At 40.4% G+C, this 24,358-nt stretch overlaps 1 protein-coding gene across 1 annotated transcript in view; it reads left to right on the forward strand.

The window, feature by feature from the left end:
- Nucleotides 1–14,810: 14,810 nt before the first annotated feature.
- Nucleotides 14,811–24,358, forward strand: part of LOC124790116 (vigilin) — an 83,275-nt gene continuing 73,727 nt past the window's right edge. The window contains exons 1-4 of the mRNA XM_047257687.1: nt 14,811–14,885; nt 15,244–15,446; nt 18,300–18,515; nt 21,967–22,173. Of these exons, the coding sequence (XP_047113643.1) occupies nt 15,285–15,446; nt 18,300–18,515; nt 21,967–22,173 (585 nt within the window). The 5' untranslated portion in view covers nt 14,811–14,885; nt 15,244–15,284. The remainder of the gene's footprint in view (nt 14,886–15,243; nt 15,447–18,299; nt 18,516–21,966; nt 22,174–24,358) is intronic.

Genomic DNA, 24,358 nt, shown 5'->3' on the forward strand with positions numbered 1-24,358 from the left:
GTAGTCAACAGCAGTCAGCAAGAGATGTATGGCACGATTCGACTGGGTTACATCAAACTTCCACTATTCTTGCATAATCGTCCACAGTCCGCCCCCAGTAGCTGATTGGTCAGCGCGACAGAATGTCATTCCTAAGGGCCCGGGTTCGATTCCCGGTTGGGTCGGGGATTTTCTCCGCTCAGGGACTGGGTGTTGTGTTGTCCTAATCATCATCATTTCATCCCCATCGACGCGCAAGTCGCCGAAGTGGCGTCAAATCGAAAGACTTGCACCCGGCAAACGGTCTACCCGACGGCAGGCCCTAGTCACACGACATTATTATTTTATCGTCCACAGACGTGGTTCAAGTATATAGGGTGCAACTTCCATCAGCATGGAGAGCGCGAGGACGAAGACAAATATATAACTGCAGCGCATTTAGAAGAAGTGGTCATAGAGGAAATCGAAGATATTCTAGATTAATGTTACTACTCCTCAGTAAAGGAAATGCTTGTGTGGCGTCATATTCAGATGCCAGAGATTTGGCTGCAAAAAGCCTTTGACGAGGAGCAGACAGGCAATGGATCGCCATCTCAAATGTTGCGAGCTGTAAGTGTTCCTGCCTTGATTGTAAATAGACATATTAATGCTGATGGCACCAGAGGATGTGCAGAAAACTGCGGTAATAACACCTTTCAGCCTTTTTCAATACAGTTTAATACATTTGGGGTTGCGAAATGCTGCATAAATGTGGTAACGTTTTTTTGCGTGATGTTTGACATTCCTATTTCGTAACGTGGACGATATCCTCATTATTATCTTCTGTGGTAGAAGAACATGTAATGTACCTAAGACAACTTTTTCAGCTCCAGCAAGAGTGCAGTATATGGTTCAAATGGCTCTGAGCACTATGAGACTTAACAAAAAAATGTTCAAATGTGTGTGAAATCTTATGGGACTTAACTGCTAAGGTCATCAGTCCCTAAGCTTACACACTACTTAACCTAAATTATCCTAAGGACAAACACACACATCCCTGCCTGAGGGAGGACTCGAACCTCCGCCGGGACCAACCGCACAGTCCATGACTGCAGCACTTTAGACCGCTCGGCTAATCCCGAGTGGCTGGGACTTAACAGGTGAGGTCATCAGTCCCCTAGAACTTAGAACTATTTAAACCTAACTAACCTAAGGACATCACACACATCCATGCGCAAGGCAGGATTCGAACCTGTGACTGTAGCAGTCTCGCGGTTACAGAATGAAGTACATAGAACCGATCGGCCACACCAGCCGGCAGTGCAGTATAGTTATTAATGAAATAAATTGTGGTTTGGTAAGCCAGAGGTTCAATTTTTACGACACTTAGTCATGGCAGCAAGCTTCTCACTACTTCCGAGAGTCACAGCTGTGCAAGATGTACCTTTACTGGCAGCCTACAAACGGCTCCGTAATTTTTTAGCGGTGATCAATTACTACTGGCGACACATTCCTGGACTGGCTCAAAATAGAAACCGCTGCTTTCAAGTAAATATACATCTGGTAGCTGGAAGGTAGCTTGGCCCCTGCCGAGTGAAGAGACACTTTATAAGGTCAAACAATGTTTAGCACAAGTGGCATAGTTGGATCAGCCACACATTAACACATCACTGGCTCTGATGCTTGGACATGAGCCAAAACACTATGGGAGCAGCACTGCTGTAGAAGATGGATGGCCATTGGAAACTGCTCACATTTTGTTCTTGGAATCTTGTGACACTAAAAGGAATTGGAGTGCTATCGACTGTGAGTTGCTGGCGATTTACGAGGAAGTCAAGTATTTTCAGTCAACAGTGGATGGCAGACATTTTACACCTGTACCGATGACAAACTGCTCTCTAGTTTTTCCAACGTGCAGTAGACAATGGATCACTGCAGCAGAGTAGGCGGGCGGAATATATTGCACAGTTTACAGCTGAAGTGCATCACATTTTGGGCGCTCGTAATATTGTTGCAGACTGCTTATCACAAAACTGTGCTAGTCTGCATACAGTCCCGTGGAATGAAGTAGAGCGAAACAACAAAAGGACACAATGCAATGCAACTTTCTTCACTGTGAGTACACAACTTTGCAATGGAGATGGCTTCCAATTTCATATTGTACCATGGGCATTTGGTGCAATGCAGTGCAGGACAAACAAAACCTATACATCCCCATGAACATTGATATGTAGTGTTCTAAGATTTACATAATCTAGCTCATCCTGGTGTCAGAGCAATGGTTAAAGTAGTTGCAAACAGGACGGTATTGCCAGGAATACTATGGAAATTAGGCACACTCCTGCCTGGAATGTCAGCACAACGAAGTCAGCCATCACACCTTCCCAACAATGGCGCAGTTCCCAACACCGATGCCAAGGTTTTCACATATACATGTTGACAATGTTCAGACTGTGTTGCTATTTACTCATGGCAGTCAATCGTTCACGAGGTGGCCTGAAGCTATTCCCATACCAGACATCTCCACAGAGATGGTGACAAAGATGCTGTTAAAAGATTTTCGAAATTTGGTGTTTCTCAGACCGTTACAAATGACCATGGACGTCAGTTCGAGTGGAAGTTATTTCAGGAGACCCTTCGACTATGTGACTGTAGCCAGTTTCGCACCACCAGCCACCATCCCGCCGTTAATAGGATGGTGGAGACACTTATATCACACACTAAAGGCGCTGCTAATGTGCTACTTATCAATGTGGATGGTCGCTATGCCACTGATATTGCTGAACCTACAAACAGCCGTAAACAAGGATCTTCAATGTGCATCTGCTCTATGGCAAGCAGTTATGGGCACAATGAGAACTTACTGTACTGGCAACACTTCGACTGACCCCAACAGAAGTAATGAATGAGTTCAAACGACTGGAAGTTATTGTTCACAAAGAGCTGTTTGCAACATTACATGTCTGGCTCAATGCCGACAATGCGTGGCCACTGTTACATTCACCACATACTGGACCATACAGAACTGTCAAAAGGAAAGAACACCTTCATGATTGATCAAAATGGAAGGCATGAAACGGTCTCAGCAGAGTGAGTAAAACCTGTCTACCTCAAGAGGTTCCATATAAAACGCTAGAAAAAGGAAAGAACACTTTCATAATAGATCAAAAGGAATAGTATGAAGCAGCCTCAGTAGAGCGATTAAAACTTGCCTACCTCCACAGGGAGGAACGTCAGCATACAGTTCCGGCAGTTTTCTGCCAGCCTGCAGCAAATCTTCAATACCGAATGACACTGCACTAACCAAGAGACACAGGAGGCCAATACCAATCCACCAGCGGCTGTCATGACACAAACAGCCCCGCCAATCGTCACGAGGGCAGGCTGACAAGTTAAGTACCAGTACCACAATATTCCAGAAGCATTCAGTTCAAAGAAAAAGGGAGGGGTGACTTCTGTCAGTGTGCACAAAGACATAATAAGAAACAAAGAAAGAAGCTTTGTTTCAGCAAAGAGTATTTATTTGCAGTTTAGAATTTACATTGTTATTTCTTGAATGTTAAATTAGTTACGATTTAAGTTACAATAGATACTTGCAGAATACTTGTGCATGTGAGTTATGTGGTAGTTATTTAATTTTCTACATAGCTACCCATATGTACATGAATACATCATGACAAAATAATGGGCTTAATCTTCACTTAAATAAATACTTTGTAAAGTGATGTAATTTTGTTGAAACATGTGGTAAGAGTCTCATTATAGCATTCGGCAATCCATACGAACACAGTAAATGTGGAAATGTGTTTGTCTTATGTTTTCATGACCAAACCATTGAACCGATTTTGATGAAATTTTGTGTGGAGACAGCTTGAGTAAGAACAGAGGCTACTTTAGAGTGTGTATGGTACAAGATATTTAGTGAAGTGAGTTACAGTGTGTGAATTAGTGAAAAATATTTGCTTTTTGGAAAGGCTGTTTACTCTTTGAATTTTTGAGCTTTACCATATTTGTAAAAATGCTTTCATTGTTTGGCATGTTCTGCATAATGCGATTCAGTGCGATAATACAATGCTTATGTAATTCGTTTTCAAGAGTAAACTGCCAAACCTATGTCCATGAAATTTGGTATGGAGATAGCTTGAATCCTGTGGAAGAGCATAGGCTCCTTTAGAAAGTAAAAACTAAAGTCGACCTCTAAGAGGTCTAGGGTAGCTTTAAATCTCTAAAGGTACAAATCAATTTTGTATTTGCCCTTCAGCATAATATTTACTCCCAATGACTAAAGCAAAAAATTATCATTCTTATATCATACTGATACAAAAAACATCTTTACAGTATTGACTGTTCTGTAGTAATATCTACTCCAAGCGAGTCCACTCTCTTGGTTACAATATTTTTCGAATCAATATGTTACTTCAAATGATGCTCTGTTAATTTATTACAAATAAATGATTGTAAGGAACAAGCTGAAGAACAAACACACACACACACACACACACACACACACACACACACACATATATATATATATATATATATATATATATATATATATATATATATATATATAACTGCCAGCCATTCACTATACTTTCAATAGGAATGCACACTATGTCCAAATTCTTGTAGGAATCAGGTGAAGCTGCTATGATAGACAGTGGATGTTACCTATGTAATGTGCCACTAGCTCAGGAGAATTTGGGCTGGATAGGAAGCACGTTCAGATAGCCAAAGTGGCTAAGGTGACCCCTCATATGAAGCAGAAAATCTGGGTTCAGGTCTCAGTTTCGCACAACTTTTCACTTATTGCCACTGTGTTTATTTCAATGCCAGTTGTGGTTGATGTTGTGTTTCACTTATATTGCGTGTACATATGGCCACGAACCATAAATAGTGTCTGTTCTTTCAAACACATCTGAAAGCACAGACACCACACATATATAATTTTATCTGTTTTTTTTTTGTTAGCTACTATAGATATTTGTTTGTATATACGATAGCTACGTTTGTGTTGAATTTATGCAAGAGGATTACAAGTGAGCATAAGGAGAAATTTCATTTGGGTTAGTGGAACTTTCAGATAAAATTTCTGTTTGCAGTGTTGTGATGACGGTAGAAACTTGGTGTGTTTAATTTGGTCTATTAGGAAAAACTGCTGCTATGTAATATAATGTGTTAATTATTTAATGAATTGTGTGCCTGTCTTAGTGCTAGTGGTTTGTATAGAAGTAATTTTCTGTCCAGTATGTACTTGTAATAGGAAGTACATTGCCATGTGGGATTGTTGGTCTTGGGTATTTAGCTTCCAGTTTTCTTATACTTTCCTGAAGGGTGTTGTTAACGAGTCAGTTTGCTTATTTGGGGTATCTGAAGAAGAATGTATATCTGACACTACACAGAATACTTCTGGTAGCACCAGACAGGAAGTCCCACGCACTGCTCTCCTCTTTGGAGTTTCTGCAGTGCCAGGCTGAGCGAGTTGGCATCTGCCCCATGAAACTACTGCATACGGTAGCAAGGTCACCAGTCCTCAACCTGTTCCAAACCAAGAAACCTGCATTTCGGTTCCCTAGGGAGGTAATACAAAAAGTAGGATCACATTGACTCTTTTCAGTAACAGATACCATTATTTATCTGTACCTGCTATCACCAATATCACTTTATTAGCACACAGCTATTAGAGCTGCAGAGCCAAGGACTGTTGATCAGTGGCAGCAGTTGTGATATTTCTGGTTCAGCCTTCCAGTTATCCATCATCATCTCCAGAACCAACAACCCTGAACATCACATGCTCCCTACTTTACTTACTGGCTTTCCCTTCGAAATTTCACCCTAACAAAATCTAATCTATCTACATGACACCCTAGACCTAAGCCTTATCGCCTCCCTGGACCAGACGCTGGCCATTCAGAATAACTGTGAATCGGTGGAACATCTGCTTGGACAAGTGAAAAAATACCATACCGAACGTCAGCACTGAATCACCAAAGTAGGAATTACCCTATCGGTTGCATTCACAATCTTGCTGACAGTAGGCATTGTTTATTGCTATCTCCAGCATAGAGTTGCCAGATTTTACTGTTACCATCCTTTAAGCTGTGGTTCCATACTAGTAGTTTTGGCACAAGTAAAGACATGAATGACAGTTAAAGTGAGATGAACCACACCATTTCACATCCATGGGGCTCAGTCACTAATTAAGACATAGTGACTAATCCCCATTGATGTGAAATGGTGTGAATTGTGCAAATATAAAGTAGAGAACTATGAGTACAGTCATAAAGCAGCTAACCTACAGTTTGTGCTCCAGACTTGAGTTTTCATTGCAAATATCGAAAAGATAACATTGTAAATGTATCAACAACTCTGTTTCGGTCAGACTTGATCAACTCAGCAATTGGTGGGCCAAATTATTCCAAGAGTGGAAGAGTGCATCGACATAGACTTAAGCCAGCGCCAGATGCTGAAATCCAGACACTTCCCAACACACACTGGTTCAGCTGTTAGCATTATGCCAAACCAGTGGTTCTGTAGCCACAATGAGAGTGCTGTGGCAATCATCACCGCTCGAAACGTTTTGAGGGGGCTTGGCAGGCTATGAAAATGACCACAGTTGCAACAAGACCTGCCTTGTCATGTATGTATGGGCATGTTATAGCTGGGCTTTGAACCAGTATTTGTTGTGTTTTAGATCATGCTGTGAGGCCCCAATGCTCTTCTGCCATCCCATAAGGGGCTCCATCTATAGGCTCGATGGACTGGGATTTAAATAGTGGTCCTCTCAGTCCCAAGCACTTTGGTATGACACTGCCGAACACCACTTTCTGGGGCTCAAACCTCAGCAACACTGACAAATACTGCTGGACTGAGTACTGGCTTGCTCTGCCACAGCTAGAACAGCAGAGGTGCCACCACCTGACACTGCGGTGTGGGGCAGCTGGAACGTGCTGATAGCAGGGTCACTGCCAAACCACTTGAGTAAGAAGCACTGGCACCGGGACATCAACACCAGCCCATCTTGGCCTGACGTTCGTCAGCTGCCACTGCCACCCACTTCCTGCAGATGTGCAGTTAGTATTGGGTGTGGAGTCAGGAATACATGGAATCTACTTTGTTGATGCCCCAGTGGTGATAGCTATAGCTATCACTATAAACATTGTCACCATACAAGCAAACTGTGCTGCTTGTATAAAATTGTAAAAGTTACCGCACCTTTGTGGGGCTTGAGGCTGTAATATCCTCTTCACCTCTAATGTTGATATAAATGGACTAATCTACTAGCAGTCAAAGACAATAATCAATATGCAGCAAGTAAAGAGACAATAACTCCGTCTTTTATTGATTTGCAGTTTCAACTTTTTCAATACTCATCTAATTTTTTCCTCTCAGTAGCCCATAGTATACACACATAATCTCTCTCTCCTGTTTTATACATGATACAGACATGTCTACATGATCGCCCCTGGTTATATGATTTAAATAACTTTTTCATTAGACTGCATAGTAAAATCGGCCTTTGTAAGCAGTTTCTATACAAAGGCTGATATGTTGACTATGGGAGAGCAAATTTTCTTTTAAAAAACGAAAATGTAAAATTCAACACCTACGTCTTTTTATTTTAATCATTATCAAATACCCTTTACTAAACACTTCTGTATTGCTCATGTTATATTCTCCTACAATTAAGAAAAGTTACGATTTGAGCCTGCATTTGTGACATGAGGTCTGTGTCGATTCCAGTCTTTCACCAAAATATTTAATTTCATGAAAGCGTCATAAGAGAGTTAGAGGAACAATTCTCCAAATACGAGATTTTCGACTTTTTTAACATATATTCTCACAGCAATCAGCTCTATTTTGTTTGAAAACAAGCTATTCGTATCTCTTCTTCTGGCGAGAATAAGGCACTGTGTATCTACAAGTTGCAAGTTCATTTTAGAGACAAGCTGATGTATTGGTCACTATGTCTTTGTCTTAGGATCCATCCATCTGTATTTCCTTGAGCTCTTGTAACAAGGCTTTTTCCAGGTATCGGTTGTTAGCCTATAACCCAACCCCCTATTCTGTGGAGGACCATTCCTATCTCTGTCATCTGCCCTGACCCTGTTTGCCACTTGGATTGGGTACCGAATCTTCCACATGGCTGCTCATGTTCCCAGGATTCACCAACTTGGACCTGAGACACAGAATTATGTAGGAGAGGAGACATGGGTCATGGAATGTGAGTGTTTGGAAGCCTGATCGAAATAGTGAAAACATACAAAGTGAATATCATGGCCTTGCAAGAGATAAGATCTATTGGACATTGTACCTCCCAGAAACAGCAGTGTACTATGTACTATAGTGGCCACAATATTGAGCACATATTTGGTGAGGGAGTTATAGTCAACCAAAGCACTGAGCAGCTAGCCACAGGATTTAAAGGAATAAGTCCAAGGATGTGTTACATGCTAATAAATGGGAAATTCTTTAACTACAGCCAGCTGTATACACATGCTGCTGCCAAGGAGAAGACAGCAGAACAAAAGGGAATCTTCTATGAGAAACTGGAGAAAGCTTATCGACAATGTCCAAAACATTAAATAAAAATGGTGAATTTAGATGTGAATGGTAAGGTAGGGCAGGAATGGATCTTCTCCCCTACTATTGGTAAATACAGCCTGCATAAAGAGAGTATACATTGTGCAGGATATCGTGGTCGATGTGCAGTGGCCAGTTGTTGTCCAAAGCTCTGGGCTTGTTCATTCACAGGGCAACTAATGAAGATGGAACATAGTGCAGACGATATAATTTTGAACTTTACAGATTATAAAAAGATATTGAAATCATAAAGCCCATTACAGTACACCATTTGAAATACGTCAGTCATGTTTTCTGCATGTAACATGAGTACCAAACAAAAATGGTACTTCTTCAAAACCCAGTGAGACAATGAAGCAGGGGAAGACCAAGACTTCGATATTTGGATGACATACAAGAAGATTTAAAAATTATTCATGTCAGAGGATGGAGACGCAAGACGCTGGACAGGAATGAATAGAACGATGTCCTAGAGCAGGTCAAGTTCCATCAAGGGCTGTAGAACCAGGAAGAAGCTGTATTGGCACTTAAGTTCTTCTATCTCGAAGTACTGTATCTTAATTTTGGGATCAGATAAACGTATCTGAACTTACGTTTTATGAGTCCTTACTTTATGAAGTAAATTTGGAAATACTTTTTAACCCCACAGAGGTCATTATCAGTTTGTCTTGCATAATATCGTTTTCCTGCACTTATGCACTATTGTCCTGTGTACTGAAAGAGAACTGCATTTAGGTAGAATTATGGCCACATTTGTCTTTGGGAAAAACAGTAGATTTGGTCACAATTATTGCATATTATGAGTTTCATAATCCAGTGGAACTGTGTGAAATTCAGAGTTGCTAGATAAGTCAATAACATCAATAATACTGTATAATTGTCTTCTTTCCAGACAATGTCACAGAGGAGATAAATTGCATAAGCCCCCATTCACCAGCAAATCAGCTATTCAGTCTGATTCTTCAGTTTATCTGGGCAAAGGTTTTGAGGCGTTAATGAATGTGCACCAGGAAGAAGTAAATTCACTGAATGTTGATTCTAATAATAAAAAACCTCAGCAATCTCACAGAGAAAATGGAGTTGGCACGAAAAATAAGTGAGAACAAAGACAAGTGGAGAAGTAATATAAAAAACATGAATAGGTAGTTGGGAAATGCATACACATCACCTGCTAAGAGAGAAATGCTAGACAGCACATTTGAGCAAAAAAGGATTGCTCCAAATGTTCAAGAAAGTACTGCAAACGTCTAGAAAGTGAGACTGAAGCGAGAGGGATGTTCAGTGGCTTCTTGGTGATGAAAGATATAAAAAAGCACCGACAGGGTTTACCTGAACTTATTAAGGAAGTGCTTAAAGCAATGTCACATTCTTCATGTACACAGTCTTGAGGAGGAGCGACAAAGAATTATGTTCCCCTGAAAGTGTGACTAGGGTTTTCCCTTAGCCATTTTAACATACCAGAAACATTTGTTCAATACACAGAAGAAAAGAGACAGCAGCAACACGATTTTGACTGTTGACAAGAGATGTCGCCATGGACCAGTATAAGGCGACCAGAGGAGGCAAATCAGAGAATAATGAACCATATAAAATGGTTTGTTACTGTTCCATCACATTACCGCCGACAGTGCACTGTGCGACAGTTCTTACCAGGAGATACACGCATACAAATAAATAATGATGAACTATATATGACACTTTGCGAAGAGAAACAGGTTACTGCTGAAGAATATTGGCTTTACAGAGAAATATTCAATACAGAGTTTAACCTAAGCTGTCATGTACCTAGAAAAAATGTATATGACCACTGCTATCACTTTCAAAATCTTCCAAAGAAAATCAATAGACAAAGACAGACCGCAACTCAGAACACCTAAAGAGAAGAAGAAAAAAGAAGATCTAAGAAAATGATATAAAAGAGTGGGTCTAAGCAGGGCTAAAAATTACTTGTGGCATGAATGTGTGACTAAACATGGGTTAATTGAAGTTGCATAATGTGTATTTCAAGAACCACAGAAGATTTCAGATGGTGATCCAGTTGTTTTGTTTTCTGAGACCTGGTGTGGGCAAAACCAAAATGTCAATATGAGCACCATGTTTATTCATGTTGTACAAACTCTTGAGCATTCCTATGATACAGCAGTTTTTCTTTGAGCCTTGCCACTCTTTAATGGAGTGTGGTTCAGTCGATGCCAATAAACAGAGGGCTGTAAAAAGTGTTAATATCTATGACTCTTCAGGGTGGTATAAAGTTGTTCATACTGCTTCAAAACAAAGGCTGTATGAAATGGCTGTAAGAGGCCAGGAGGGCTTCCTAGAATTCGATATAAGCAGAAGGAATGGTTAGAAAATACGAAAATTGACGGTGAAAAAAATCAGTACAATCGCTTAAGGTGATACAGCTTTAATAAGGCTGAAGTGATATTAATCACATCTGTTTCAAATATTTCCATGATAAACATTTAAAAAGTTTGCCAGTTTCTAAAAAATCCCAACATTCCTATATAGTTTTCCAATTGGAACTGAAATACCATGGAGCATTAAAGCTTCAGGAAGAGAAAATGAAAGAGTTCAAGGATCATTGCTGCGCCAGCATTATCAAGGATCCGTATAACACATTTTACAACACTCCTCAAGAAGAGAAACCTGGAGATTCAGATCGCAGTGGCTATGGTTGTGACAAGGTTAGTGAGAAAGTGAACAGTCGGTGGTAATATCTGTACTAATTTCTAATAATATGCTTTTATTTTAACGGGATTGATACGTTTTTAATGTGGAAATTAATTTTTGTACTATATTTTCTCAGACAAATCTGTTTGTCAAAAATGTAATATTTATACACTCCTGGAAATTGAAATAAGAACACCGTGAATTCATTGTCCCAGGAAGGGGAAACTTTATTGACACATTCCTGGGGTCGGATACATCACATGATCACACTGACAGAACCACAGGCACATAGACACAGGCAACAGAGCATGCACAATGTCGGCACTAGTACAGTGTATATCCACCTTTCGCAGCAATGCAGGCTGCTATTCTCCCATGGAGACAATCGTAGAGATGCTGGATGTAGTCCTGTGGAACGGCTTGCCATGCCATTTCCACCTGGCACCTCAGTTGGACCAGCGTTCGTGCTGGACGTGCAGACCGCGTGAGACGACGCTTCATCCAGTCCCAAACATGCTCAATGGGGGACAGATCCGGAGATCTTGCTGGCCAGGGTAGTTGACTTACACCTTCTAGAGCACGTTGGGTGGCACGGGATACATGCGGACGTGCATTGTCCTGTTGGAACAGCAAGTTCCCTTGCCGGTCTAGGAATGGTAGAACGATGGGTTCGATGACGGTTTGGATGTACCGTGCACTATTCAGTGTCCCCTCGACGATCACCAGTGGTGTACGGCCAGTGTAGGAGATCGCTCCCCACACCATGATGCCGGGTGTTGGCCCTGTGTGCCTCGGTCGTATGCAGTCCTGATTGTGGCGCTCACCTGCACGGCGCCAAACACGCATACGACCATCATTGGCACCAAGGCAGAAGCGACTCTCATCGCTGAAGACGACACGTCTCCATTCATCCCTCCATTCACGCCTGTCGCGACACCACTGGAGGCGGGCTGCACGATGTTGGGGCTTGAGCAGAAGACGGCCTAACGGTGTGCGGGACCGTAGCCCAGCTTCATGGAGACGGTTGCGAATGGTCCTCGCCGATACCCCAGGAGCAACAGTGTCCCTAATTTGCTGGGAAGTGGCGGTGCGGTCCCCTACGGCACTGCGTAGGATCCTACGGTGTTGGCATGCATCCGTGCGTCGCTGCGGTCTGGTCCCAGGTCGACGGGCACGTGCACCTTCCGCCGACCACTGGCGACAACATCGGTGTACTGTGGAGACCTCACGCCCCACGTGTTGAGCAATTCGGCGGTACGTCCACCCGGCCTCCCGCATGCCCACTATACGCCCTCGCTCAAAGTCCGTCAACTGCACATACGGTTCACGTCCACACTGTCGCGGCATGCTACCAGTGTTAAAGACTGCGATGGAGCTCCGTATGCCACGGCAAACTGGCTGACACTAACGGCAGCGGTGCACAAATGCTGCGCAGCTAGCGCCATTCGACGGCCAACACCGCGGTTCCTGGTGTGTCCGCTGTGCCGTGCGTGTGATCATTGCTTGTACAGCCCTCTCCCAGTGTCCGGAGCAAGTATGGTGGGTCTGACACACCGGTGTCAATGTGTTCTTTTTTCCATTTCCAGGAGTGTATTTAGGTTGATTAACTTAGGATCATAATGAATTATCTTCTTAGCGCTATTAAACAATATATGACTGTGAACCAGTAAGGACTATCTTTAATCAACATCTGAGAGCTTTTTAAGCGCATTATTTAGTGCTATGGAGATTTCTGAATAAAGTTTGTATTACAGGTACATCACTGAAACCCGAAATTTACATGTTAACATACTTTTTTAATTTCTCCTGTAAAATCACTTAAATGAAGTTTTGTTCCTGTTTTACACGGTGAAAGTATCTATAAAAATGTGGTAAAGATCCTACAAGGATACTAATAAGTTAAGATACTACAAGGTGCGTATATCAGTCACCAAGAAAACAGAGTAAGTGAGAGTGCACTCAATCACAACAGTGCCTTAGTTTAAATCAAAATGTGATTAATTTTTTTTTTTGCACATGTAAATCTTTAAATTTATTCTTCAATGTGGCTGACATTTGCTACATTGGAAATGTAGTTTTACATGTTTCAGAGTTAAGCTTAACTCCATTTCAGTGTTCCCTGACGAACATCAAATTGGCGTCTATGAAGAGCCTCGTTGGATACCTGTGACCACCTTCACACTTGAGTTCTTTCAAACGCGAGTCTGCACTTCATTTCTCAGCTACCATATACTGCAGGTTTTTCTTAAGATCAGAGTCCTTCTAGTAACTATCGTACTATGACATCTTATCGGTAATCAGTACAGTAATACTATACACGCAATCCAAGCTCACATTCGGCGCGGTGGGTGATGAGAACAACTGTAAAGGGTAATTGACTTTATGATCGCTCCCATCAGCCACCGCGCCAAATATAAGCGTGGATTGCGTGAATAGTACTACTGCATTCACTGGCGTTGAGATGTCATAATACAGTAGTTACCATACGGCTCTGCTCTCAAGAAAAGCCTACAGTGATCGGTAGTGACTGTAAACGGTGAATGACATTGTGATCGCTCCCATCAGCCACCGCCCCGAGCGTCAGCTTGGATTGCGCAGTTACGCATCTTCCATACTTCGCAATCTCATCAGAATTACATACTATGATTCTGAATAAATAACTTATTTTGTGTGCACTTTCATTATGAAATATAAATTAATAATGTATTTATCCAAATATAAAGCTAAGTACCGCAGTTATTATTTGCAGTAGTCATATCTCTATAATAACTAACATTTTTTTAAAGATTCTGTCGGACTTTTTTTCCACGCATTATAGAGATGATTATTGCTATTGTTTGTACGAGTTTTACGCGCTGTTATGAGATGCGTATAAAATTCAACGTAGCTACATCGGCGCCGCAACTGAAAACAGTTTTTCAAGTAGAGTCTCGAACTGTTGTAGATGTACACGCCATTTTGTCACGAGACTTAGTACATCGATCCCACGTTTACCTTTTAATAAAAATCGGACTGAAAGTGTGAAAGTCTACTGCTCGTGAATTTTTCATTTTCTTTCTTGAGTCTTACTAACTCTTCCTGTCTTTCTCTATCAGGGACACCATATTCTGGAAAATCACATTTATGTAATTAACTTTCATTTCGGTGCAGTAATAACGACAGAGCGAGAAAGATAGGAAAGAAAATACGAAAACGAGTAGGGGCGCACTGTCCGATAAAACGTAAATTAGTCTTTCTGGCTTTTGTTGTACCGAGCAGCATCCTTTGCGATGTTCTGAAACTGAGCACCATTTACTTACAATAACACGGTATTTTCGATCTTCGAAATTTATTATTCTTCGAAGTCATATTTTAATTATTAAATACTAACGTGCAGTTTGTAATTACATGCTGTTTCCTATGTCATATTTAATGTGTCATTACTTCTCGTTCTATTATCACTGTCTTACGCAACTGCGCTCTATAACGCATGCGCTTCATCGTGGCTCATTTTGTTCTTGGACGTCGGTAGGTGCGCGTGTGGTGTGTTGCTTACCGAAATACACACAGCGCGTTGAACACATGATTGTTAATTTTGTTTATATTTTCTATTGTTTCAGGTAGACCCCAAGGCAAACTGGAGAAGGGAATGTATTTTAGGCTCATTTAGGACGGATTTTCTGGATTACAGTACAGTAAGTAGTTACCATGTCAGTGAATCGTAGAACATAGTGACACGTCGACTGCTGACAAACATGCGCCGTTGCACCGCTTGGCAGAAGCAACAACACATGTTGTGCCTATTATTTAGTAATACTCCAAATTATTGCGATGCATGTTTTACATTATGTTGTTTGTTTAATTCTTTTTCGTTGTAGCATGTGCTGAATGTTTCCATAAGGTACTTTAAATATCGTAGACCGAGGTACCTCGGACACCGTTGTTTTTAACAGAAAGACTATATTTTCTCATGTTATCAGGCATTTGTGTAAATAATGTTATTATGGCATATCAGAACATTCGCGCATCTTACGTGATTCCATCCATTTGTAGTGTTACTGTAACGACTTGGCGCGAATCAGGACAACCCACAAATGCAGCAAGCAGTGATGGAGGAGGAAGCCGCGTACGAGCCAGCTTACACTTACGATGAAGTTTTCCCTGCCTTGCCCGAGTCAGCAACTTCGTCCCCGGCCACCAATCAGCTCGGGCAATGGAACAATAAAATGAGGATTGGATCATCTGTTGTAACTCAGGTGAGATCAAAACACACGCAAAGTGTGTGTTTATTCATTCATTCATTCATTCATTGCCTTGTGTGTGTGTGTGTGTGTGTGTGTTTGTTAGTTCATTCATTCCCCATGGGCTAGAGCGGATAATTTTCAGCTGAGAGGGAAGGATGTGTCACACAGTTTTCTATGTATACAACCAATGTACAGTAAAGAAAACAAGATTACGTTTTTTAGACTCATTTGAGGTTATTACATATTTTCTGTGATAATATAACCGCTAATATTTAATCTGATAGGTAATACCAAACTGGATAAACATTTCTAAGATAAACTTTTAAGCGATTTTAAATACATTCAATTTCCTCACTTCCTTAATTAACTTTAGAATTTTGTTGAGAAACCCCGGAGGCTTCACTTGTCAGTTTGTCATCTTGTGTATGATTTTCGTTTCCTCTTTTTGCATGGTCGTGTACGCATTTATGTAGGAGGTGTTTATCATTCACCCTCACTGCCATAATGCTCTGAGATAGTGAGTATACTGTTATTATATTATAATCTACAAAATTTTGCCTTAGTTTGCCTTTATGGTGTTTTGGCTGTACATGTCACTGCTCTTTCCTGAATTTTAAATATTCTTTCTAAGTAGTTATCGTGTGCCCTACCTCATATGAATTTAGTGTGGGAACACTAGTCCATAGTACACTGTTCTGAATTTTGCATATACAACTTTTACCATTTTGCGCACGAGGAAAATCTGTGTTTGTATCTTTTTACTCAATACATCTATATCTGCCCCCCACCCTCCTGTCAGATGCTTCTTAAAAATAGATAGTTTCAGTTTTAGGAGTGATTCATTGTAAAGCTTCTCATTTGTCCCAATGCACGTATAATTGTAGTGTAAATTTCTCTTTTATATAAATGATGGGAAATCATTTACACTAAGAATAAACATTACTGGTCTGAGCACAGAATCTTACTATTGCCATGTATTGAGAAGTTTTCATATTTATACTCCTCATTTTCTGGTGACTTTTGTGAAAAACTGCACAAATTATGACCAACTGTGCATTATATGCCATCTCATACCAGTACTGACTAGGTTTCCGAGATATTGGAAGATGCAGCTGCAGAATCTCCTACAGCGTGGATGTACATTTTTACTGGCTATTTGAATAAATTTTCTGTATGCAAGGTTTGGTTGTGGGTTGAGCCTTAGTACAACGTAAACAGAATGTTGTTCACATGAAACAGTATCAAAAACGTTCACAAAATTTAAAATACTGCTGTTGTATGTAGGCTGCTAAATATAACGTGCTATAAATGAACGTGTCATTGCAGTATGCAGTGGATAATTGAGTCCACGTTGTAAGCTTCGTTTTTGTCTTGGGTATGTGCAAGTAAAGATTATAGTAACAAAGTGACCTAAGCGTAGCCTACTGTTTACGTCCGTGCCATATTTAACGCTGTTTTCATTGTAAAAACTAAAATTGCAAAGTAAATTCAGAGAACTATTTCAGATGTGGACAAATATGTGTCAAATATCTGGAGGCATGTTATGCACATATATTGTATACAAACTATGAAAAATATGAGGGGTCACATTGCGTAACTTTTATTGGCATTAAGAAAGCATCTGATTCCACCCGTCTGCTTTGACCCATGATGTCATCAGTGTGGCGGAAATGCCTACTTCCAGCGTATACAACATGGCACCAATGTCGAATGTCGTCATAGACACTGATGCAACAAATGTGAACAAAAATGAAAATATGCAAAAGTCTCACTCCAACAATAAAATAAAACTAGTGAGTCAGCTACAGGAAAGAGGGTTTAGGGCGGAACTAGCTAAATGTATTACAATACAAAATCCACACCATCCCAAATTTAAAAACTGAAAATATTTCAACTTATGACACAATGCAACAGCCGCAAAACAATCAGGAGTCATACTCTTTACTCAACCTGACTAGCGCAAACAAAACCTATGATACAAAATAAACTAACATCTGCAGTTCTGGAAAGTGGAACTGGACATTTCCTTTGATGAGTAGAATTCCAATGGAGCCCTTGATACCAAAAACCCAATACCCCAACTATGAAAAGTGGAATCGGACATTTCCCTTGACCTATACAGCTCAAATACTGCTCTCAATGCCTACTGGCAAACCACTAATAAAAAAACCACATCTGCAAAGTTTACACACCTATATAACTCACAAACACCACCGAAATCAAAACTCCAATAACTCGAAAACCCAAAAACCCTCATATTCACCAGATCAATTACAACACAACTGAAATACTATAAAACACACACACACACACAATAAAAACCATAACAACCCAATGAAAACAAGGCCAACACTACCAAATCTGCATTACAGTTGTGACAAACCACATTACCTCAGTGGTAAGACTCGCATTAACCCAGTACTACACACACTCAACATGTCAATATCCACCGCCAGAGGACACCATCAGGTTCAACAACATGACATCTACAAACACAAAAATACTGTGCCATAGTGACTTCACACACTGCCGCCACCCTTAGATTACAGGTCAAAGTAGATAGCTGGAATTGGATGCTTCTGATGACTGCTGTTAGCAGACTGTAAGCCAAAACTTGGGTAATATATGCTGTGAAGTTATTGGAAGAAGGAGGGTGACATCAGAATTCATAAATTTTTGTCACAACTGGGCATTCCATTTACTTTCAATGACCTAAGATTTTAGTTAACCATTGTGTACTGCAGAAGTAGTGTTATGATACTTGTGATCCATTAGTTTAAGGCGAGGAAATACTTAAAACAAGCACCTGAATTATATGTGCACTCTCCCCCTTGTACACTAACGACATTGATTGTTTGTTTACAGGTATTCAGAGTACCATATGAAGAACGAAAATTTGATCACAGTGACAAGTTCGGAGAAGGAGAGTCATTGAGAACATGTCTGCAAATCATGCGAGACACAGGAGCTCATATCGAAATATCTTCATCCAAAGATCAATCCTTGACCTTCTTAGTAACAGGAAAACAAAATTCTGTGTTGGATGCTCGAAGAAGGATTTTAACAAATTTCCAAACACAGGTAAATTAAAAATTACATACTATGTTCTGAAATTTTGGTGAATTGGAGTCCCAACTATTGAAATTCATTTGTATCACTTGTGCAGTTTATAATTAAATGATGATACACACTTGTGTTCATGTTGTTAATGGGTCTTGAGGCATAGATGATAATTAAACCATTGATTTTCATGTGAACCCTTTGCAGTAAATGAAACACTCTTAATATGTTGTTGAATTATGCTTATGATATACCTGAAATTGAAGGTGCTGACAGTGAAACTGGCCAGTAGTTTCCTATACTGGTCTGTAGGCTGTCTAAGCTCACCTTTAGAATAGAGACTTAAACTTTATCTATATTTGTTTGACTCTCTTAACAACTTAGTGTCTGTATTGCTTTCCATACATGGTTCAACCCAGGTTTGATTTGCTTCCCTGTTTTACATTCTGAGAATGGTCTTCTGTATGCCTGCAGTTCTGTGTGTTTCAACAAGCCTGTCATCAGTTTTATCGTTGACAGTAATCATTAGAGAGGCCAATATCTTACAAAAGTGCGTTTTCCGAGACTCATGCTAAAATCCTTCATATCCTCGTAGCATTGTTTACAATTTGTGCCATGCAAAAGTGTGTTAAATGTTTAGGAAGTTATTATTAATTTCACCCTCACTAGCTGTGTTAATATTTATGCCCCACATAGTATAATGTTGGTTTTGGAGGCTGAGATTTCTTTTTTTTTTTTCAGTTTATTAGTTAAGAAAGTGTCTGCATTACCATTAGGCGAGAGCTTCGCGCACAACATAATTAACTTCTCGTGGCTGTGTAACTTCTTAGTTCAGCGGGTGCCGATTCAAAATGTTTATCAATGCAAATTGTAACCAGATCTTTAAAATATGTACTATCTCTGATATAAATACACCATCCCCCACCATTTAATATTGTTCTACAGTAACATCTTAAACTTTTGTGTGGTGGTAGTACTATATGCTCTATTTTTGTGTCTCTGCACAAGTGCTCTGTAATGCATTCCACTGTGCTATTCAAAGACTGTACTTCAGCTTTAAGATGTGTACTTCATGTTTAGTATGTACATATTTTGCTGAAGAATAGATAATTTGGAGCAAATTTCTGTTCTCTCTCTCTCTCTCTCTCTGGGTACATTTTACCTTATGTGCATGTGTGAAAAAATCTCTAAACTAGTTGTGACATAGTTAAGGGAGGGGAGCCTGATGTCATGACTGACTTGAAAAAAAGGCATTGTCCTCCTACCCATGACAATAAGTATTGCACCATGTGTGGCATCCTTCGACTTTTACTAATTAATTCCACCAACTTCCTTTCCCCAGTTCTGTTAAGGTGCAGGCCTTGCCTGGTGTAACACTCTCTCTCAATAGTTCCCTCAGGCACCAGCACAATGTGTGCCTAGTCAGCAGTCAGCAGTTCCAGCTCCACATTGACTTCCTATACAGCTCAGTCAAGATGAGGCTGATCCTGCCTCTGGAACAGCTCAGTCATGCTAACGTTTTTGGAAGTTACTTTGCTTAGGTCACTATCCATGTCGTATGCCCTGTCCCTATTCAAACTGTTCCTTGGCCCACCCAATACCACTATCTGATCATCTTATGTGAAATTGTTACCATAAAGCTCTAATACCTCAGCCACCTGAACCAGCCAGACACTTATCTCGAAAATGGCATGGAGCTGATATTCTTTCCCTAAAGTCTTCTGTAATTGAGAGCCCATACATCTACCATGACTGCTACATAGCAGCAGTAATCCTTGTTCTTCAGTGATATTCCTAGCATAGTCTGCCAAACATTTCCAGCTACTATATCATCTTGAGGATCCTCTTCGCACAACTTTGGCAGCTGGAACGTGATTCTGGTACACGCAGCAATACTATCAAAATGTTTTCTACCAACAGCCAGTTCTCGACTGCCCCCTCCCCCACCCCCTCCCCCACCCCCTCACCACTCCCTCCCTCCCGCTCTCCCTCGTTCTCTTGGCTTTTTCCAAATGTGCCCGAAGAGCATAGAGCTTGCTTTCTTGCTTCTATATTAATTTGTTCATGCAACATATTTTGCAGTTCAAAGAGAATAATGACCCCCCCTTGCTCTCCCTTCTCCATCCCCTCCCAGTGAAACCATTTGCTTCAACTGAAACTAAGAGGTCTCTTCAAAAAGTGCCAGAACATTCATAATTTCACGCAGCATGCAGTTGGAATCTCCGCACATACCTGTGTTTAATGTGTAACTGCTGGAAGTTTCAAAGTAGTGTGTCTGTTAGTTATTGAGTAGAAAGCTGTTGCACAATTTGCAAATTTGTACATGGCAGAGCTGGAGGGGCAACGCATCATTCATTAAATTTTGCATGAAACTCAAGAAAACTTATACAGACACACACGAAGAGATTAGTGCGTAAGCCATACTCAGTGTTATGAATAGCTCACACTGTTTAAAAATGACAAGATAGAAATTAAAGGTGACCCTTATTCAGGACGCCATTCGATGTCTACAAACAATGCTCATGCCAGGAATGCCAACGAAATAGTGTGTGTCAGTTGAAGACTGGCTGTCTGAGAGATTGCAGGAGATTGTAACTGAAATTGTAACATGCTAACACACTTGCACATTCGTCCTTGTTCGTGTGTGACTATTGCACAAAAAACGAAATCACTGTGCTGGCTTGTCCTCCGTACTCTCCAGACCTGGCACCTGCGGTCTTCTTTTTATTTCCAAATTTGATAACCCTGTTGAAAGGACAAAGATTTGCAATGATAGACTAGATAAAAGAAAATTCACAGACGGCGCTTCATGCGATCCTGTAAGAGGCATACCAAGACTTCCTCCAGAAGTGAAAACAGTGTTGGGTCAGTGTATCAATAGTGGAAGAGAGTATTTCGAAAGAGACAATGCACAATAAGTGAAAGGTAAGTGTAGATAAATTTTGTGGACAAAGTTCCGGGATTTTTTAAACAGGCCTAATTTGTTCGTTCCACAGTTCATATTCAAGCAACTGCCATCGTTTCTACTAACGATCAAATAAGGTACTTATAACAAAGAAAAAATGTGTGAAACTAAAAGAATATTCTGACATAAATTAAGTTTCTTCCACTATTAAAGTGTGTGACCCCCAATATGTTGAATTCATTATGAGTGCAAATTCAGTAACATCTGATGAATGTAAGTAAACAAAATATTATAGCAAATTTGCTCCTAAAAGTAATTCAAAACAAGAGATTCCATAAATGATGGATATAGGGCTTTGCGTTTCTTTTTAAATTGCTTCAGGGAAATGCTCTGGTGATTGCTTCAGCAAGACTACTTGTATCTTGATCAAACACACGTAAATATATTTCTAACTGAAAACCACATATCAGGTGAAAATGTTATACAGTTTTTCATCTCATTTTCCTATGAAATATGTTGTCTTGTGAATAATTCACTGCACCCTTACATTGATTGGAATATTTTCAGGCAACTGTGAACATTGCCATACCGAAAGAACACCATCGTTTCATTCTGGGAAAGAACTATTTAAAGTTGAGAGATTTGGAGAAGAATACAGCAACTAAGATATCTGTTCCAAATATGAATGATCCTTCTGACAGAATTACTATAACAGGAACAAAGGAAGGAATTGAGAAAGCTGTGCATGAAATAAAGGTCACATCTGATGAGCAGGTAATTGCCACTAAAGTGTTTTGTGAAATGCAGTAATCTGAAAGTACTTTAAGTAAATATATTCTTTCATTTATCATCCTATTGTATTCAGTTTTCTTTGCTTTTTTGAGATGCAGCTTTTCTTTGTATGTCTGTTTGTCAGGTTTTTAAATTGTATTCCTGTTATGGTGCTGACTTAGCATTGGTCTGTTAGAACAGAGGTTGTTTATGAAATTCTCCAGATTAAGCTACATATATTCAGATAAATATGGGATATTGTTAAAAAGGAGACAGGGAAAGAAAACATAGGTGACACTGTGTCTGTCAAAGAGAATGGAAACATTATAAAATATAGTTGCTGTTTAACAAATATTCATTATAATTACTGTTTGAAATTAGATATGAAGAAGCAATACATAAAACTTAATCAAATGAAAAATGATCTCTTATTCCTATCTGAAGAAAGGGAAATCATTACCAATGTAAAACTAAAGTTCTTATGGAGTTCTTGATATCTCCAGAGCCACAACTTTTAGTGTTAAGACACTAAAAATTGTGGCTCTGTAATAGTTATTGTTCTCAGTCACGTACACAGTACATTGTTAAATACATAAAATAAAGGAAAGGCAACAACTCAATTATAGTGAACCAAAATGGGGAGTAGAGAACAGGAAACAGCATTCACTCTAGCTTTCCAGCTCTTGCTCTTTTTCTAGAAAAAGTACACACACAGATGAACACTTCTGTGGTCACATAGAGACTGATTATTGATAATTGTTCGTTGAAAACAGTTGCCCGAGCTGATGAAGGGGTAGGGAAGGAAGCAAAGTGGGGGTAGTAGGAAAGAGTCAGGTCTTTGGACAGATGGCTCCACAACAAGATGAAAGGAGTATAGAGGGTAGAGCAAAAGGATATAGTGAGGGGTAGGGGAAAGAGGAGAAAAGGAGAGAGAAGTGAAACAGAAGTGGAGGGGGGGGGAGACATTTGTGGGGTGGGGGGAGAGAAAGCTGAGAGGGGAGGGGGAGATAGTCCACAATCTGGATAGGTTAGGAGTTGTGTGGACAGGAGAGAAAGGAAAAAAAGAAGAGGCAGTGGCGATTGTGAGAAAGCAGGATATGCTGGAGAGACAATTCCCATTCACAATGCAGAGAAATAAGTGTTCCAGCATAACGACAAGTGCCGGCATGAAGATAAGGAACGTAACTGCATAGAAGGCTGAGAGATAACGTCAGCCAATAGTATGCTGACTAGAACCGCATCACGACAGGAGTGGCTTCTATATGAAGAGAATATAAGCACAGCTTCTGCCAGCCATGGCTGGACAGTGGAAGACACATACTATCAGACCCGGATTAGGAACCACACACTAGTACAGCCGTGATTAGTGATCCATATGACCTTGGGTGATAATTGGCGTGAACATTGTATACATCGAAGGACATTGATTATTTGCATGTCGCCCATTGTGTGCAACAACTCGTTGTAAATCCAAAGTCAAGTTTTGTCAATCTACTTTATTGAAGTAAAAACTATTAATGTGATTTGCTTGAATTGCTGTATAGCTATCTGAGAAAGCAGCACCCTTTAGGCATCCTATAAGAGAATGGGGGCAGGACACCACAATAGGTGCTGGAAGGGAGTAGCCAAATGGCGCGTGTAGTGAAGCAGCTGTTGACTTGTATTGCACTGGGCAGTATGTTCAGTGACTGGATATTAAGTTTATTTTGTCATAGTTGGGTGGTGGCCATTCATGTGAATAGACAGTTACTTGTTGTGCTCATGTAGAATGCTGTACTGTAATTGCAGTATTTATCTGACTTATAAAATAGCTACTTTCATACATGGTCGTGCCTTTTATTGGGCAGGAAATGCCTGTGACTGTACTGTGGTAGTAGGTGGTGGGTGGGTGTATAGGGGCAGATACTGCAGCTGGTCCGACTGTAGGGGAATAACCCATGCAGTGCGGGATTGGGGGTAGAAATGAAGTATGAATGGACAAGGATTGATTGTGTGGGTGGTGGAATACTACTTTGGGTGTGTTAATAGGAATTTGGGTAGGATATGCATCATCTCAGGGCGCGATGATAGTTAATTGAGTTAATTGAAGCCTTGTGGTTGAGCTTCACAAGGACAAGCTGATACTTGATCATAGGAGTGCTAGTCAGTAGCTGGTTAACAGGTTTACTGGTCTCAGAGGAAGTGATGC

The sequence above is a fragment of the Schistocerca piceifrons genome, chromosome 3, assembly GCF_021461385.2.
Source record: "Schistocerca piceifrons isolate TAMUIC-IGC-003096 chromosome 3, iqSchPice1.1, whole genome shotgun sequence".
Classification (NCBI taxonomy): domain Eukaryota; kingdom Metazoa; phylum Arthropoda; class Insecta; order Orthoptera; family Acrididae; genus Schistocerca; species Schistocerca piceifrons.